The 18,088-nt window shown below is 38.9% G+C and overlaps 1 protein-coding gene across 1 annotated transcript in view; it reads right to left on the bottom strand.

The window, feature by feature from the left end:
- AOAH (acyloxyacyl hydrolase) overlaps positions 1 to 18,088 on the bottom strand; it is a 170,954-nt gene that overhangs the window by 89,116 nt on the left and 63,750 nt on the right. Inside the window, exons 5-8 of the mRNA XM_044293042.1 lie at positions 8,146 to 8,205; positions 7,124 to 7,206; positions 6,506 to 6,554; positions 4,803 to 4,873 (exon numbers count right to left, since the gene is read on the bottom strand). Coding sequence (XP_044148977.1) covers positions 4,803 to 4,873; positions 6,506 to 6,554; positions 7,124 to 7,206; positions 8,146 to 8,205 — 263 coding nt within the window. The remainder of the gene's footprint in view (positions 1 to 4,802; positions 4,874 to 6,505; positions 6,555 to 7,123; positions 7,207 to 8,145; positions 8,206 to 18,088) is intronic.

Here is an 18,088-nt window from a genome sequence, read left to right as displayed (position 1 = left end):
TGCCTGGCTGCCAGATTTATCACCAATCTATCAATTTTGGGACTAGTTGGGATACCAACAAATATCAACATTATATTCATACATATAAAGTTTCATTTGATTCCAAAAACTTCTCGGAGCGTTATTTTTTATGTTAATGAGTGTATATTGATACTTGACTCGAATGTCCACTTTTGACAATAACTTTTTGATAAAAGTCACCCAACTATCAGCTAGTCACGGCTTGCTCTGTTGCTGGAACCCTCTGTGATCAACTGTAAACTGTGGGAGAACTCAGAAGCAAGTGGTCAATAAACCTGCAGTGCCACAATGGGAAAAAACAAGGAACACACAGTCTTCACTAAAATCAATGGTCTTTCTATGTAATGTACAGGTGTACTGGTTCCTTAAAGGCGCATTTACATGGAACTGGTTATTGGAAAGAAATGTTCACACGAAAGCTCGTTCCCAATACTCGGCCCATGTAAATGTGCCTCCAATGACCTGATAAATGAGCAAATGCTTTTTCATCAAGTAAATTCATCTAATAAATCTTATATGCAGCATCTAAATCAAAATTTACTGACAGCAGATCTTGATGTGTTAACAGCGATCTGCTGCCCAGAAACAATGAATCTGTACCAGGACAAGCAATATCAGTAGCCATTGCTCAACTCCATACAGTTACCATCTCTGATGATCAGGTAATTATTGGGAAGGAACTGTTCCTTACCGATAATTGCTTGTTCAGTTGCTGTATATAAATGTGCTATTACAGCAAGACTTTTTTTAACTGCTCTTTTTCTTAAATGTGCACATAGGTCTTTGTTCTCTTTCTATTGTACCAGGTTTGGGGCATTTATATGGGCATTTAACTGCATGCTATTGTTTCTGATATTAAGGTTGGTGCCTACCACTTCTTTGAATATGGTAACTCATTTTCCCATACAGTTCTATCAACTATATTGTCTAAAGGGAAAATAAAAACAATCTATTGAAAATAAAGAGATTAAGACACGGCTTTGTATTCAGAGTTTTGAATAGAGGTGGCTCACTCCCTGAACAATGAATAGGGTGGGTGCACCTACAGAAAAGATTTCACCCAATCTTCAAAAATGGTAACAATGTAGAAAAAGTAGTAGGGCACACCTACATTTGGGTACACATAGGAAATTTATTATAGATTTATTCATACAACAGTATATAATAATATCACATAAAACCAGATTAAACAAATATTTGCATGCGGTTACTGCGTAGATAAAAAATAAAAAATAAAATCGCTAAAAAAATGTCTAAAAAAATGCAAAATGTCACTGGACGAAATGATCCTAAATAGAGGAGTCTTTTCACTAAGTCTTTCTCCAAGTTGTAATATTAATATCGCAAGTCTAGTCCCTCAGTCCGTGTAATGTGAGGTTCCCAGAGCAGTTTCAATGTAATAGAAGGGTAATTTTGTTACTTATGTTTCTTTTACTTGAATCACTTTCTGTGTGTATATCGGTTCAACATTTATTTATCTACTCACACTTATGCTGGCTGTGTTGCGGTTTATCGTGGCGTCCCACGTATAGTCTGCTTGCAGTCAGCGGTATTACTTCCTGAGTGTGGATCCAGGGATCTTCGGTAGTGAATTGCAGGGGTGCCGTAGATAGGAATTTGTAAGTGAGAATCACTGCCAGGTGCTTGAATCAAGCTGCAGGTTTGTTCTTACTCCGGCATCAGAGTTTACTTTCTCCTGCCAATTCTTTTTAATACCGATCCCTCTCCTTGTGGTTAGTTTGAAGCGCTTCAATGTTCCAGCTGCATATCCAGTCTTATGGGATCCCCTCTCACCAAACGCGTTTCGGAGTTGGCTACGACTCCTTCATCGGTGGCTAGTGTTCCCATATGACTGGTCATCTTTTATACCCAGTTATCCAGGTGTCAATTGATTCAGGCATGTTCAAAACCTGAAATGGAATTCTCTGGGTATTCATACTGCCATTATGACGGCCGTGCTTATATCTATAGTTGTAATGCAAAACTTGAAAGGTTAAGTGCGATTCATAGATTACATATGATTGTCACCTTCATTGTTCTTTCCCAACATTGTAGCCAGCATGCGTTATTGCTGCGGTATTTCTTAAAGGGAACAGACATTGAATCATGGTGTCTTTTATGTGGCTTTCTATATTGCATCATATTGAACAGACACAAGTTTTTATCTCCATATTTGAAAAATTGTGACATATTGTATTCTATTTTCTCCCCTTTAAAATAGGTTAGTTGGTTGCTATGTCATGTTCCAGATAATTTTAACCCTATGCAGGTATTCCTGCCTTATATTGCATTCGCTCATAGGAATAATTTTTCTCCATTTTTTCGTATTATTATTCTCTACATATTTTATTGAACGAATGTTGGTATTGACAGGCATAGGGTAACTTAAAGTATATGGAACATATATTTTCAACTGGTTTATTAACGGTCTAAGCGTTATTCTCTGTTGCTCTTGCTGTTCTAAGTGGGTATTAACCCTTTTAGTAATATTGCATCTTTCTGTATCAAGGCTGAATAACTATTCTTTATAGTAACCTATCAACATAAGAATAAAACAGTGATATATAAAAGGTATTTATAGATAAAAATGAATATCATTAATGCAGTGTTATAAAAATATAAAATCATAAATAATTTGTAAGAATATTTGAAACGTCTTCTTTGATGACATGAGGTAGAATAAAGGGAGTGAGGTCGCCCACCGAGGAGGGGCCCGCATAGAAAACAACTCGCGGGTCCTCCCTTGGTGAAGGACCCCCCCCACCCTAAAGGAAGCCATATAACTCCAACTCAGCATTCAATCCTGCTGGCAGGAGAGTATTGAATTTAAAGATATGCCTAGATTCCATTCTTGACATCTTTTTGATATGGTGGGAACCATATCAAAAAGATGTCAAGAATGGAATCTAGGCATATCTTTGAATTCAATACTCTCCTGCCAGCAGGATTGAATGCTGAGTTGGAGTTATATGGCTTCCTTTAGGGTGGGGGGGTCCTTCACCAAGGGAGGACCCGCGAGTTGTTTTCTATGCGGGCCCCTCCTCGGTGGGCGACCTCACTCCCTTTATTCTACCTCATGTCATCAAAGAAGACGTTTCAAATATTCTTACAAATTATTTATGATTTTATATTTTTATAACACTGCATTAATGATATTCATTTTTATCTATAAATACCTTTTATATATCACTGTTTTATTCTTATGTTGATAGGTTACTATAAAGAATAGTTATTCAGCCTTGATACAGAAAGATGCAATATTACTAAAAGGGTTAATACCCACTTAGAACAGCAAGAGCAACAGAGAATAACGCTTAGACCGTTAATAAACCAGTTGAAAATATATGTTCCATATACTTTAAGTTACCCTATGCCTGTCAATACCAACATTCGTTCAATAAAATATGTAGAGAATAATAATACGAAAAAATGGAGAAAAATTATTCCTATGAGCGAATGCAATATAAGGCAGGAATACCTGCATAGGGTTAAAATTATCTGGAACATGATATAGCAACCAACTAACCTATTTTAAAGGGGAGAAAATAGAATACAATACGTCACAATTTTTCAAATATGGAGATAAAAACTTGTGTCTGTTCAATATGATGCAATATAGAAAGCCACATAAAAGACACCATGATTCAATGTCTGTTCCCTTTAAGAAATACCGCAGCAATAACGCATGCTGGCTACAATGTTGGGAAAGAACAATGAAGGTGACAATCATATGTAATCTATGAATCGCACTTAACCTTTCAAGTTTTGCATTACAACTATAGATATAAGCACGGCCGTCATAATGGCAGTATGAATACCCAGAGAATTCCATTTCAGGTTTTGAACATGCCTGAATCAATTGACACCTGGATAACTGGGTATAAAAGATGACCAGTCATATGGGAACACTAGCCACCGATGAAGGAGTCGTAGCCAACTCCGAAACGCGTTTGGTGAGAGGAGATCCCATAAGACTGGATATGCAGCTGGAACATTGAAGCGCTTCAAACTAACCACAAGGAGAGGGATCGATATTAAAAAGAATTGGCAGGAGAAAGTAAACTCTGATGCCGGAGTAAGAACAAACCTGCAGCTTGATTCAAGCACCTGGCAGTGATTCTCACTTACAAATTCCTATCTACGGCACCCCTGCAATTCACTACCGAAGATCCCTGGATCCACACTCAGGAAGTAATACCGCTGACTGCAAGCAGACTATACGTGGGACGCCACGATAAACCGCAACACAGCCAGCATAAGTGTGAGTAGATAAATAAATGTTGAACCGATATACACACAGAAAGTGATTCAAGTAAAAGAAACATAAGTAACAAAATTACCCTTCTATTACATTGAAACTGCTCTGGGAACCTCACATTACACGGACTGAGGGACTAGACTTGCGATATTAATATTACAACTTGGAGAAAGACTTAGTGAAAAGACTCCTCTATTTAGGATCATTTCGTCCAGTGACATTTTGCATTTTTTTAGACATTTTTTTTAGTGATTTTATTTTTTATCTACGCAGTAACCGCATGCAAATATTTGTTTAATCTGGTTTTATGTGATATTATTATATACTGTTGTATGAATAAATCTATAATAAATTTCCTATGTGTACCCAAATGTAGGTGTGCCCTACTACTTTTTCTACATTAAGACACGGCTGTCTGAAAGAAAATAGATTAGTTAATGGCCCATCGCTGCTTCTTTACTTTTGCAGGATAAGCAGAGTTGCAAACAATACATTGTACTGTCAGTAATGGAGATAAACTCACCTTCGTCCAGGATAAATGGAGCTGTTTATGTCATTACAATCTCTTCCTCTCCAGTGATATCCTCGCAATGACTGCAGACAAGAATGTACCAGCTTATCAATGAAGCACCAGAGCTTGATTATACTGCCCAAAGTTCATGCATTCTGAGTGCCGATGGATGAGAACACATCCATAGCTACTTTTTGCACCCGCCTGATTACACAGGCTAATGCAAACTGAATGTGACTATCGGCAGCGAGATGTGCTGTCGATAATTGGGCATCTTTCATTCTGATGAAAGATGCCTGTCAGCCAACAAAGGAACGTTTGCCCATTTATCGATAGACTGATAGATTGTACAGAAAAAAAACATGGAAAATAATGTACAATAGATGCAAGCATTATATACGGACTAAGCCCTCACTCTGATATGAAAAAATCTGAGACACTCAGCCAATATATTTTGATCAAAACAAATCTGTGCCCGCCAACCCATACCAAGGTTGTCTCAGTCAGGCAGGTCCTACTCTAAACCTACCTATGCCGTTCGGCATCTACATTAAGGAGAGCAGACACCTGTATGTAGATGCCCAATGGCATAGATAGGTTCAGAGTGGGATCTGCCTGACCGATACCACCTTGGCTCTGGTAGGCGGCACAGATGTGTTTTGATCAAAATATATTGGCTGTGAGTCAGCAGATTATATCATATCAGAATGAGGGCTTAGTCCATATATAATGTTTACTTCTATTGTGTTAGTGCATTCTTTTCCGTAATTTTTTTCTTTATAAATGTTGCCATGTACATCCGCATATTCAGTTATCATATCGTGCAGGATGTTTTGTATCACCCGGCGTATGAGACGACCCCCGACTTTTGAGAAGATTTTCATGTGTTAAAAAGTTGTCTTATACGCAGGAAAATACTATATATATATATATATATAAAGGTAACAGCCAAAAACAAGACAGATTTAGCTCACATTGAAGTTTGAACTCAATAATACATCTGTTTGCAGGAAACTCTATATCTATACAGGGAATGTATACCTTTATACCACAAAATTACTATAAATCCTATAAAGATGTAACATGAAAAAGATCTTCAGGTTAGGGTCCGTTGTTTCTTTCCTGATCTGTTCCGTTTTTTGCGGAACAGATCAGGACCAGTTCTGGACCCATTCATTTTCAATGGTTCCTGGAAAAAATCAGACAACACAATGTGTGCTGTCCGTTTCCGTTGTTCCGTTCCGTATGTCCGATTAAATATAAAACTTGTCCTATTCTTTTCCGCAAAAATCGGATCCTGGTACAATACAAAGTCAATGGTTCCGCAAAAAACGGATGACATTCGTATGTCATTACGTATGTCATCCGTTTTATGCGGAATCCGTTCCTGGAAATTAAATCCTGCCCACAGAAATCAGTTATTCACTTTTTTTTTTCAATTTTTTTTCAAAGAAATCCAAACAACTTTATTTGCTTTGTGAAATTTATACATGTTTCCGTTTTTTGCGGATCCGCAAAAAACGGATGACATACGGATGACATACGGAAACATTTTCAGGAACAACGGATCCGCAAAAAACGGACCAAAATTCGGGATATAGAAAAATACTGACGTGTGAATGTAGCCTTAGAGTTACACTTTAAGAATATGTTCTTAAAACAGGAAGAAAATTGAAGATTTTAAGTACACAAAATAAATGTAGTCAGCGACTTACAGGAAATGCACTAAAGTTATCCTGGTCATAGTCTTCTGCTGGTACTGACCTAGGAGATTATGTTAATCATTAGTAGTATGTCATTAGTAGGTGTAAAAATGTATAATAACACACTTTTTTAAATACATTTATGAACATTTGGCTTAGGACTTACATGCCTGTTTTGCGGCAACAGAAACCCAAGTTCAAATTATATATGCATTAATATATGTTTCTTATGTGAGAACAAATGTTTTCATTGCATATTAAGTGGATAGAAACATTAAGGGTCATTGGGAGTTATTAAATTGAAAGGGGTTTTCCAAGTGTTTAATACTGATGACCTATCCTCAGGATAGGTTATCAGTATGTGATCAGTGGAGGCTTGATGCAAAGAATGGAAAAGAGAGTGGAAATATCAAGGAAGTTCTATCATCTCTAGTATGTTGACGACAGGATTGACTGCACAAGCATCAGTGTGGATGGAGTACATTTCACACCTTTTAAACAATCACAATTCCTTCGAAGCACCTGGCTGCTTAATGAAATTCTGATGTTCTTGCAGTGGTCTGGAAGTAACACATTCTGTATGAGAAGCACTATTGTGCTCACAGCTAATTGCTAAATGTTAATACTTACGAGTCTATTGTTTGGCAAATCATTCTGAACAGCGGAAGTGAACAAATCTTCAACAGAACTCCAGAGAAGGTTTTGTAGTCTTGCTGTAAAAATGTATAATATCGAATTATGTTATTGAGAAATATGGACAAATGCATCTATTGTTGATACATCTTTTTTCACTCTGTGAAAGGCTATTAATATTGTGTGCCAGTTACCGGATTATATTCTATGACTAGCAGATTAGTGACTTTTATGGTTATGCCCCTAAAATACCAGTAAAAGAAATGTATTGACAACCAGGCAGTGAGCTGTGCAGCAAGGTTGTATTTAGGTTCAATACAAAACCTGGAAAAGGGCTTGGTTTGCCGGAGTTGGGAGAGAGAAGGGCGGGTAACCAACAGCCACTCCACTAGGGTTGGAGCTGTTAATGAGGCTAATTAGCAGATAGCTGGAAAGCTCCTTTAAACAAGCCCTAAGAGACTATGCTCCCACTCCTGACCTGGGGGGAAGGGGGGGGGGGGGGGGCAGGGCCAAGCCTGAGGGCGATACGAGCTGAATCTATATGGGCTGTATGGGTATGACCTGTATCTGTGTTTGAGGAACTGGGAGGTGGTCTAGGTTCCTGATAGTCAGGAGTTAATACCATGCTTCATTAATGCCTGGACAAGGCTAGGGGTTTGCTTTGCTTTACTTTGCACTGTGATGTGACTACTTGTTTGACCTGTGATGACAAAATTAAAACTGACAGAGGTCAGTTGCACCCAAATTCCTGTGTCCCTGCTGTGGATGCAAACTGGAAAATGATTCCAAATGAAAAATGTTTTGTATGATCGAACACTAAAGAAATTAATTTATTAATTGTGCAGCAAACGTGGAATGAATGAAATAATGTATAGACCAGCTACATACAAATATGTTTACATATATGAGAAGCTAATCCAGACACTTATGCAGAAGTATAAGTAACTATACAACTTATATTGACGTCAACTGTAGAATTTCCCAATTACTAGGACTAAGTGGCTTTCTTATGAGCTTACCATATAGTTAGACGCTCTCACTATCTTTTCAGCTTGCTTGATTGTTCTTTTTAGTCCATTCTGAAAAACAAAATTCAGTAATTTATAAGGCTACTTTCACACTAGCGTTCGTCGGTCCGCTCGTGAGCTCTGTTTGAAGGGGCTCACGAGCGGACCCGAACGCAGCCGTCCAGCCCTGATGCAGTCTGAATGGAGCGGATCCGCTCAGACTGCATCAGTCTGGCGGCGTTCAGCCTCCGCTCCGCTCGCCTCCGCACGGACAGACGGACAGCTGAACGCTGCTTGCAGCGTTCGGGTGTCCGCCTGGCCGTGCGGAGGCGTGCGGATCCGTCCAGACTTACAATGTAAGTCAATGGGGACGGATCCGTTTGAAGATGCCACAATATGGCTCAATCTTCAGGCGGATCCGTCCCCCATTGACTTTACATTGAAAGTCTGGACGGATCCGTACGAGGCTATTTTCACACTTAGCTGTTATATGCTAAAATAATGCAGACGGATCCGTTCTGAACGGAGCCTCCGTCTGCATTATTATGATCGGATCCGTTCAGAACGGATCCGATCGAACGCTAGTGTGAAAGTAGCCTAAGGTGGTTGTTTTTTGGACAGATTTTTTTTAAGTCACATGCAATATTCTACTTCCTTTCCAGGCTCTTTAAAGTCCTTGAAGGACCAGAGAAGGAAGGTGATGAGTGCAATGCTCTTCTGTTGACATCTTTACCGGAGCTCATCAAGAGAACAACAGAGTTGTCATGCTGTTATCCAAATTCTACTAATATACGATTTCACAAACAGATAATATCTTTCCCTCACAGTAAACTAACAACGGCTTCCCCATCCATATATGAGGTTTATCTATTTGTGCTGACTGCAACAGAAGAACAATACTTGTATTTAATTTTCTGTTTCAATAAGTCTTTATTGTTTTTGTTTTTTTTAAGAATTGTTACAATGTAGAAGCAAGTTTGTCAACTTACTTAGGCTTCTTTCACACTTGTGGCTGGGTGTTCCGGCCCCAGGTCCGGCAGACAGTGTTGGGAATTGGCAGGTCGAAAAAATAGCTGCATGCAGCATTTTTTTGTCCAGACAATTTTCAGCATGTTTGCCAGGTAGCGGGTGGATCTCTGCCAGACCCCATTATAGTTAATGGGGTTCTGCAGGCAGGTGGCAGTAAATGGCAATGCTGTGCCCAGAGAACTCCAGCAGGCTTTTCTCTACCAGAACAGCCTGCTGGAGCGCTTTGCCGCAGGTGTGAAGCTAGCCCTTTAATGAATAAGATAGTAAAAGCATAAACAAACAAGGTGGAGCCACATTATAATTACACAATGTCACATAATGTAACAATCTAACTCAATGTAGTCTAGATTACAGTAAGCTGAAAGTAATATTTATTATCCAAATAAAACAAAGTAATAAAAAGAGACAGAAAAAAGCAAAATATAAAAGGATCAACTGAGGTTCACTATCAAGCGCGGTTTACAGCTATTCTAGATCTAAATTGACATTGAGATTGTGTACAGGCTAGGAGCTCTGGGTTTTTGCAGATCTGCCCTGTTTGTTGTTACTCTTAGTTATGATTCTCAAATACATATACAGTATTTAATATTTACTTTCCTAACTATGTGTAGAATACCTGGAGCTATTGGAGTTTTTCCAGTTTTTTGCTGTAGGCTGTATAGAAGCTGTAAGTATGTGACAAAGAACCATTCTTTGCAAAGAAAGATACTTATATTAATATTCAATCTCAGTAAGTAGCATTCATGTAGCATTTACATCCAGATTTTGAGGGGTTGATTAAATGAGATTTGTAATCTCTAACCAGAATGGAACAATATTGTATTTAATTGTTGAAAGTAGAAAGAAAAACATGAATTCTTAAAAAAATAGTTTCCTATGAATATTGAGTTAAAAAATATGGTTTAATCTGTTTAAAAATGTTTCTGGGTGCCATGTTGGTGCCTAGGGCACACGACTGGAATTGGTTTTGGGGGCTCTCCTTATGGCTACAAGGAAATATTACCTGTTCTGTTTTTTTGTTTAAGTTATGTATTTTTATTAACATTTTGCTAAATTAACAGAACAAACAACCCCCCCAATATACAAATCCATAAATCGCTTCCAAAAGATGCTCTCCATCCATCACAGTCGAGTATGGTAACTTCGCCACCACATACAACAATAACTTGTATATCTGTACCTCACAACCCCCAATTCCCCCCTCCCAACATAGAATAAAGCACCAAAATATATTGCATACTATAGTGTCCGTGGGCGAGAGGTTCAGCTCGCCTCCATCCACCAAATGAACACCAACCACATAATAAAATAAAGGACCGCCAGGCATCGAGCCGTCGTTACTATTAGCATTAGAGTGTCATCAGCCTTAACAATCACACCAGGCCCAAGCGATATCTATGAAGTTCCCGGGAAGCCAATCCAGAGTTATCAATCCAAGACGCCCAGAGTTTCTCACATTTAGCTAGGGCCCCCCCTCTTCCTATAAACCCCCCTTTCCAGATTAAGCAGCCAAATAATCTTGGCTATATATTCAGTTTTACTGAGGCTGCCCTCATCCAGCCAATGCTTAGCAATCAGTTTACGTGCCATATACAGCATTCTGGCCACCGCCATTTTTCCTGGCTCGGTGCTTGGCAGATCCTCCACATATCTCAAGACACAGACAAAATGAGTCATATCCAGTGCAACAGAATACAAAGAATTAATAAGTTGTACCACAGAGCGCAGACCACAACATGTGCAGCATACCTGCCCCCTCCCCCCCCAAACCAGGGAATGGGATTTTTATTATTTTAAATTTGGGATTTTTATTATTTTACACGTTACTGTATATCGTATATCACAGACAGCTAGAACATTGCTCTATTACCTATGTGATGAGCCTAAATACCTAATTACAAGCTGGCATAAAATTGACAAAGTCTTTGACATCCACATTAATCTACCGGTAAATTATGTTCTTCCACCTGGTACATTTTCACGTCAAAAGAAGTAGGCATTTTGCCCATGTATGCCAACTGTGTCACTGATTAATGCGGGTGCTATAAAAGGATGTCTCAAATTAAGCATCTCAGTTTTGTGTCATTTTGCTTTTTTCACAAAATTGCTTTGCAGGCAACTTAAAAGGAAAATCTGAATACTGTATATTTCTGACAGGGGGCTGCCTGTGGCCAAAAAGTGCTTGAAATAATTGTTAAAGGTTATTTTCAGCTTTTTTGAGAGTTTGGTATATAACTTTCATAGTTATAAACCTTTGTATGAAACAACCTGCTGTGACAAAGTTTGCAGTTTTCAAAATTAAAAACTTTCCCTGATGTGCGGAATGAATTTGTTTTCTCTCTATACACAAGAGAAAACGTTAAAAGCTTAACTGGCAGCCAAATGTTCGGCTTTAAAAATTATTATCAGACAGTGAGTGTAAAGCTGCTCTTGAGTCACTGCCGTAAAATAAGAGCAAGCCATTAGTTTCTACTTTGTATAACAGCTAAATGTTACTCTCTCTAGCAAGGGGATATACAGTATGTGTCTAGACACCTACAGAACACCTATGTTACTGTATATACTCTTGTTGTACCAACTCTTGACGCTTAGCACCTTAGAAGCTGGAAAAAAAATCAAAAGGGGATGTAATTAGAAAAAATACACAATTCTGCCGTTGTTCTTCCCATCTTTGTTTTTATGGTGTTTACTGTCTGTCAAAATGACACAATGGACAGACTTAGGGCTCATGCACACGAATGTATTTTCTTTCCGTGCCCATTCTATTTTTTTGCGGACTGTATACGGAACCATTCATTTCAATGGGTTCAGAAAAATCGAACATGTCCAATTACTGTCCACATTATGGACAAGGATAGTACTGTTCTATTAGGTTCCATTCCGCATAAATATTTTTTATGGATCCGTTTTTTGCAGACCGCAAAATACATACGGTTGTATGCATGAGCCTTAACTATTAATAATGTGCCAGTTTGCAGAGTAATTTTCACTAAAAAGCAATGTACAATACATGAGCATCAAGTGCTCAAGACACTTTTCTAACCTTTTTATGGCTCACCTAAGGGGGTAAGGTTTTTTATGGGGAAATGGGTTTCTTAATAGAGATGTCACGAACATAAAATTTTCCGTTCGCGAACAGCCATAGACTTCAATAGGCAGGCGAATTTTAAAACCCACAGGGACTCTTTCTGGCCACAATAATGATGGAAAAGTTGTTTCAAGGGGACTAACACCTGGACTGTGGCATGGCGGAGGGAGATCCATGGCAAAACTCCCATGGAAAATTACGTAGTTGACGCAGAGTTGGATTTTAATCCATAAAGGGCATAAATCACCTAACATTCCTAAATTGTTTGGAATAACGTGCTTTAAAGCATCAGGTATGATGTTGTATCGATCAGGTAGTGTAAGGGTTATGCCCGCTTCACAGTGACAGACCAAACTATGACAGACCAAACTCCCCGTTTAACGCACCGCAAACAACCGCAAACAGTCCATTTGCACAACCGCAAACTCCCCGTTTAACGCAAGCTACTGTGACACCAGATATGAGTAGTGGGCACAGTACACGCTGTGGGCCTGACACACACGCTGGCAGGCAACTGCAATTATATTACAGTGAAAAAAAAAAAAAGCAGACTGATGTACTAGCCCTAAAGAGGGCTTTTTGGGGTGCTGTCAGACCACTGTCCTTATAGCAGATCAGATGAGTCTTTCAGGACTGGAGTGGACACTGAATACACTGGCCTAGCTATCGATTTCCCTATTAAATCAGCAGCAGCTGCACTGTCCCTCCTCTCACTAAGAATGCAGCTTCCGAATGAATCTAAGATGGATGCTGTCCTTGCTTTTTGATAGGAGATGGGAGGGTCTGGGAGGGAGGGTCTGCTGCTGATTGGCTGGAATGTGTCTGCTGACTGTGAGGTACAGGGTCAAAGTTTGCTCAATGATGACGTATAGGGGGCGGACCGAACATCGCATATGTTCGCCCGCCGCAGCGAACGGGAACTGTTCGCCGGCGAATAGTTCGGGACATCTGCTAATTCTTAATTGGAAGAGGTTTGGCTTAAATGTGCTTCTGTGATGAAAAAAATTACCAAAATTATGGTACTCTTTTAAAGTAAAACTAAGTTAACTTGTAGATGGTGTAAACTTAGGCTAGATAGTCTTTAGATGAGACAGATTTATCGTCCAGCATCAGCCACTGTGATGTCTTTCTACATTTAGGCCTCATGCACACGACCGTTGTTTTATTTGGTGTCCGTTGTGCCGTTTTTCGTGATTTTCTGCGGACCCATTGACTTTCAATGGGTCCGTTGAAAACCGGCTACTGCACAGTTTGTCATCCGCGTCCGTGATCCGTGGTTCGAGTCCGTCAAAAAAATATAACCTGACCTATTCAAGTCAATGGGACCTTGAAAAAACACGGAGGCACACAAGATTGTTAACTGCGTCCGCGTCCGTTATTTTCCTATCATTTGCATGGCAAACCTGTCATAGATTTTTTTTTTACTTTCCTTCATGTCTGGTGATCCTCCAAAAATAAAGCAAGACACACGGAAACAAAAACGGAAACGGATTACGGAACAACGGAACCCCATTTTGCGGAATGGAACACAACAATGGTCGCGTGCATGAGGCCTTATACTGTATTACTATTAGACAATATTCGTAAATCTACCCGGTTTTCTTTATTGTCAGTTCAATATGATTATTACTAAGATTAATAATAATAATACAAAATGTATATAGTTTTTGTATTTAAAAAAACTTTGACTTTTTTTATTTACCTAACTTTAAGTCCCCCTAGGGGATTTGAACATGTGATCATCAAATTGCTTCTACCATTGGGTTGCTTCTACAGGAAAATTGCTATGTTCTTCTTGCGCCCTGTGACCGAATGGCTCTGGATATCTTGCCCTGGGGGGAGGGGGGTTTGGTTATAGTATTTTTTTATTTTACTCACTTATTTAGTGCTGACATATTCCATAGCGCTTTACAGACATTATTGTCACTTGCTGTCTTGCACTGGAGCTCACAATCTAAATTCTCTGTCAGTATGTCTTTGGAGTTTGGGAGGAAACTGGAGGAAACCCACACAAACACAGGGAAAACATACAAACTCCATGCAGATGTTGTTGGACTGGAGCCTAGGACCCCAGTGCTAACCACTGAACCAACGTGCTTTCTACGCGTTATACCCTTTTCACTGGATAAGGGAAAACTATCAGACTAGTGGGGAGTCCAACTGCTGGGTCCGCCCATTTCAATGAAGACATAGCTTAGCATGTGCGATTCAAAGTCTGTGGGACTACTGAGCGCTGCACTCAGCAATCTCCAGTAGTGCCATAATGATGAGATGGAGCAACAGAACACGTGCTTGACCGTACATTCAATTCATATGGTGCATGAGACCTTCACAAAAATGAAGTACATAGTTTAGTGTCATTTGTAAAATATTTTACTATTCAAGCCTTCTACAAGATCATTAAAACAAGACTGAAGAGAATAGGGCCCAATACTAACCCCTGTGGTACTCCACTAGTGACAGTGACCCAATCTGAGTGTGTACCGTTAATACCCACCCTCTGTTTTCTATCACTGAGCCAGTTACTAACCACATACCAACATTTTCTCCCAGTCCAAGCATTCTCATTTTATATACTAACCTTTTATGCGGTACAGTGTCAAATGCTTTGGAGAATTCCAGATATATGACATCTATTGATTAGCTGCGCTCAAGTCTAGAACTTACCTCCTCATAGAAACTGATTAACTTAGTTTGACATGACCGATCCCTTATAAAGCCATGCTGATATGGTGTTATGCCTTTATTTTCATTGAGGTACTCAAAGATAGCATCTCTTAGAAACCTTCAAACAGTTTACCCACAAGAGATGTTAAACTCACTGGCCTATAGTTTCCAGGCTCTGTTTTTGGACCACTTTTGAATATTGGCACCACATTTGCTATGTGCCAATCCTGTGGAACACTCCCTATCAATATAGAGTCCTTAAATATCAGAAATTATGGTCTGTCTATGACATTATTTAATTCTCTAAGAATACAAGGCTGTATGCCATCCTGTCCCGGTCTATTTTATGTCTATTGTAATGTTTTTAAGACTGATGCACTTCTTGGGTCAGACAGGACACTTTTAATGGGGAATTTACTTTTACACTCTGCATTTCATCTGACAGTTTATTTTCCTCAGTGAATGCAGTGGAGATTTTTTTAATTTTTTTTATAGCTTTGCTTTCTACTTGCTCTATTCAACTCCCCCTTATCACTCTGTAAATGGTCAACACCTTTAGATTCATACTTTTTACCAGTTATATCATTGAAGAACATTTTAGGGTTAGTATTACTCTCTTTGGCAATGAATCTCTCTGTCACTAGTTTGGCTGCTTTTATTTGTCTTTTACATATTTGTATTATTTTCCTTATAGTTTTTTAATGCTTCCGTGCTGCCCTCCTGTTTTAGTGATTTTAAATGTTTTCTTTTTGTCATTTACTGCTTTCTTTACAATTCAATTTATCCACATAGTTTTTTTTCTTGCTCCTTACCCTTTTATTCCTATAAGGTATGTAACTCTCACAATTAAGCCTCATTCACACGTCAGTGTTCGATCAGTGATTTCCATCAGTGATTTTGAGCCAAAACCAGGTGCGGCTCTAAACACAAAACAGGTGGAGATCTTTCCCTTATACCTTATGTCTGTGGAGGCTCCAATCCTGGTTTTGGCTCACAATCACTCATGGAAAAACACTGACGTGTGAATGAGGCTTTAGAGTTTAGGATAGTTTTAAAAATATCAGATTTTGTGGCTGCATTTTTATTTTTGAGGAAATTGTCCTAGTTAATGTGGCCAATGGCCTCTCTTAGCTGGTCAAATTTAGCTTTTTTGAAGTTTGGTATTTTTGTGCCTCCCTGAAGAAACACATCTGTTGTCAGGTCTAAGTCCAGTATGGCCATCCCTCTATTCGGGCCCTTAACCAATTGGGAAAAGTATATGTCTTTGGTTATTGCCAATAACCTGCTTCCTTTATGAGAGCTACAGCTTTAAGTTTCCAAGTCTATATCTGGGTAGTTGAAGTCTCCTATAATATCAACCTCATTATGATTTGCTGACTCTTCTATTTCCCTTACTAAAAAAATAAAAATAACTAAGAACTGAAGCTCATAAACATCTAATTATGAAAAAATAATTTATTGTTACATAATAAATAGTTAATATATTACCATTAAAAAGGAAGGAAAGGAGCAAAAAACACCATCCCGGCAACACAGATCACTGACTCCAAATATATATGTATAAGATCAGGAATACATCAATAACATATATTATCATCATTTGTAAAAGGTGAGTCCTAGTGAATAATATAAAGGGGAGAAACAACAGATGGTAGTACTGCCCATGATGCAAACAGTACTCAAGTGAGGCACTTTTTAGTGTAATGCATCTTTAAGCTACAGTAAATACGATCTGAATCATGCAAGATATAATATGACCTAGTGTCCTGAATATATATATGAAAAACAATGTGCACTATGTAGGTGCAAAAGACTCACTGATGATGTTTAAGACCTGAATGCCTGGGATGGCATTACCCCAACGTACGTTTCGGCGTGCCATAGACTTCTATTATGATAGAATGAATAACGAAATGCCTCCAAAGGCATTCCGTTATGCATTCCGTCATAGAATTGCGTTATGGTCCGTGGTAACGGAATCCATAACGAAGTTCTGCTCTTACCACCAAAAGAAAGCGTGAATGAATTTCAAAATACGAAATTCGCTCATCTCTAGTGACTTCACATGTTCAATTCCCTCACTTATATGTTCCTGGAGTGTGGGCTTTAACTATCCTTTCTAAACAGACTGTAATCCTGTACGTTAACTGCCCAGTCATAGCTATCATCCAGCTATGTCTTAGTTATTCCCACTATGTCATAGTCCTCCTCACATATCACTACTTCCAGTTCACTAGTTTTATTAGTCAGGCTTCTGGCATTAGTGTACATACAATTAAGAGGTTTTTGTATGTTTTTTACCCTACACCTTTCCTTATGAACTGTTCTAGTCCCTACTTCAGTTCCTCCCCTAGTTTCATTACCTCGCCACAGGTCTCTATCTTCCTCTCCTATAATTGAATTACTTACCCCAGTCCCTAGTTTAAACACTTCTCCAACCTTCTAGCCATCTTCTCCCCTAAAATAGCTACACCTTCGCCATTGAGATGCACCCCATCCCTACAATACAGCCTGTAGCCAACAGAGAAGTTGGCCCAGTTCTCCAGGAACCCAAACCCCTACTTTCTATACCAGTTCTTGAGCCACTTGTTTACCTCCCTAATCTCCCGCTGCCTTGTGTGGCTCGTGGTACAGGTAGTATTTTGGAAAATACTACCTTTGAGGTCCTTGGCCTGAGCTTGTGACTAGGGATGAGCGAATCAACTTCGGATGAAACATACATTGTTTGAATACTGTACTGAGCGAGTGCTCCTTACAGTATTAGAATGTATTGGCTCCTATGAGCCAAAGTTATTACTTCACGAAGTCTCGCGAGACTTCGCATAACTTCATAAATCAATTTCTACTGCAAAAAAAACATTTCCCAAACTCCGGTTCGGTTCCAAGGTACCACTGAACTGACATCCCCCTCATCTGCTAACCTTGCAAACTTGTTGGGGTGTGCCAGGTTAACATTTGCACTAAACAGTGCCAGAAAATTGTTGCATTTTTTTAATAAAATCAAGCCAATAAATACATCCAAATAGTAGAATAATAGTAGAATTAGAGGTGGTGATAGACAACATTATTATTTATTATATTATTACTGATTATATTTATTTCATTTAATAAGTATTTCTAGAATCAAGCTATTATTATTCTACTTATATATTTTGTGTTATTTGATGTGTG

Source organism: Bufo gargarizans, chromosome 5 (assembly GCF_014858855.1).
Source record: "Bufo gargarizans isolate SCDJY-AF-19 chromosome 5, ASM1485885v1, whole genome shotgun sequence".
Taxonomy (NCBI): domain Eukaryota; kingdom Metazoa; phylum Chordata; class Amphibia; order Anura; family Bufonidae; genus Bufo; species Bufo gargarizans.
Note: the sequence above shows the minus strand (reverse complement) of the source record. Positions and strands in the feature narration are given on the sequence as shown.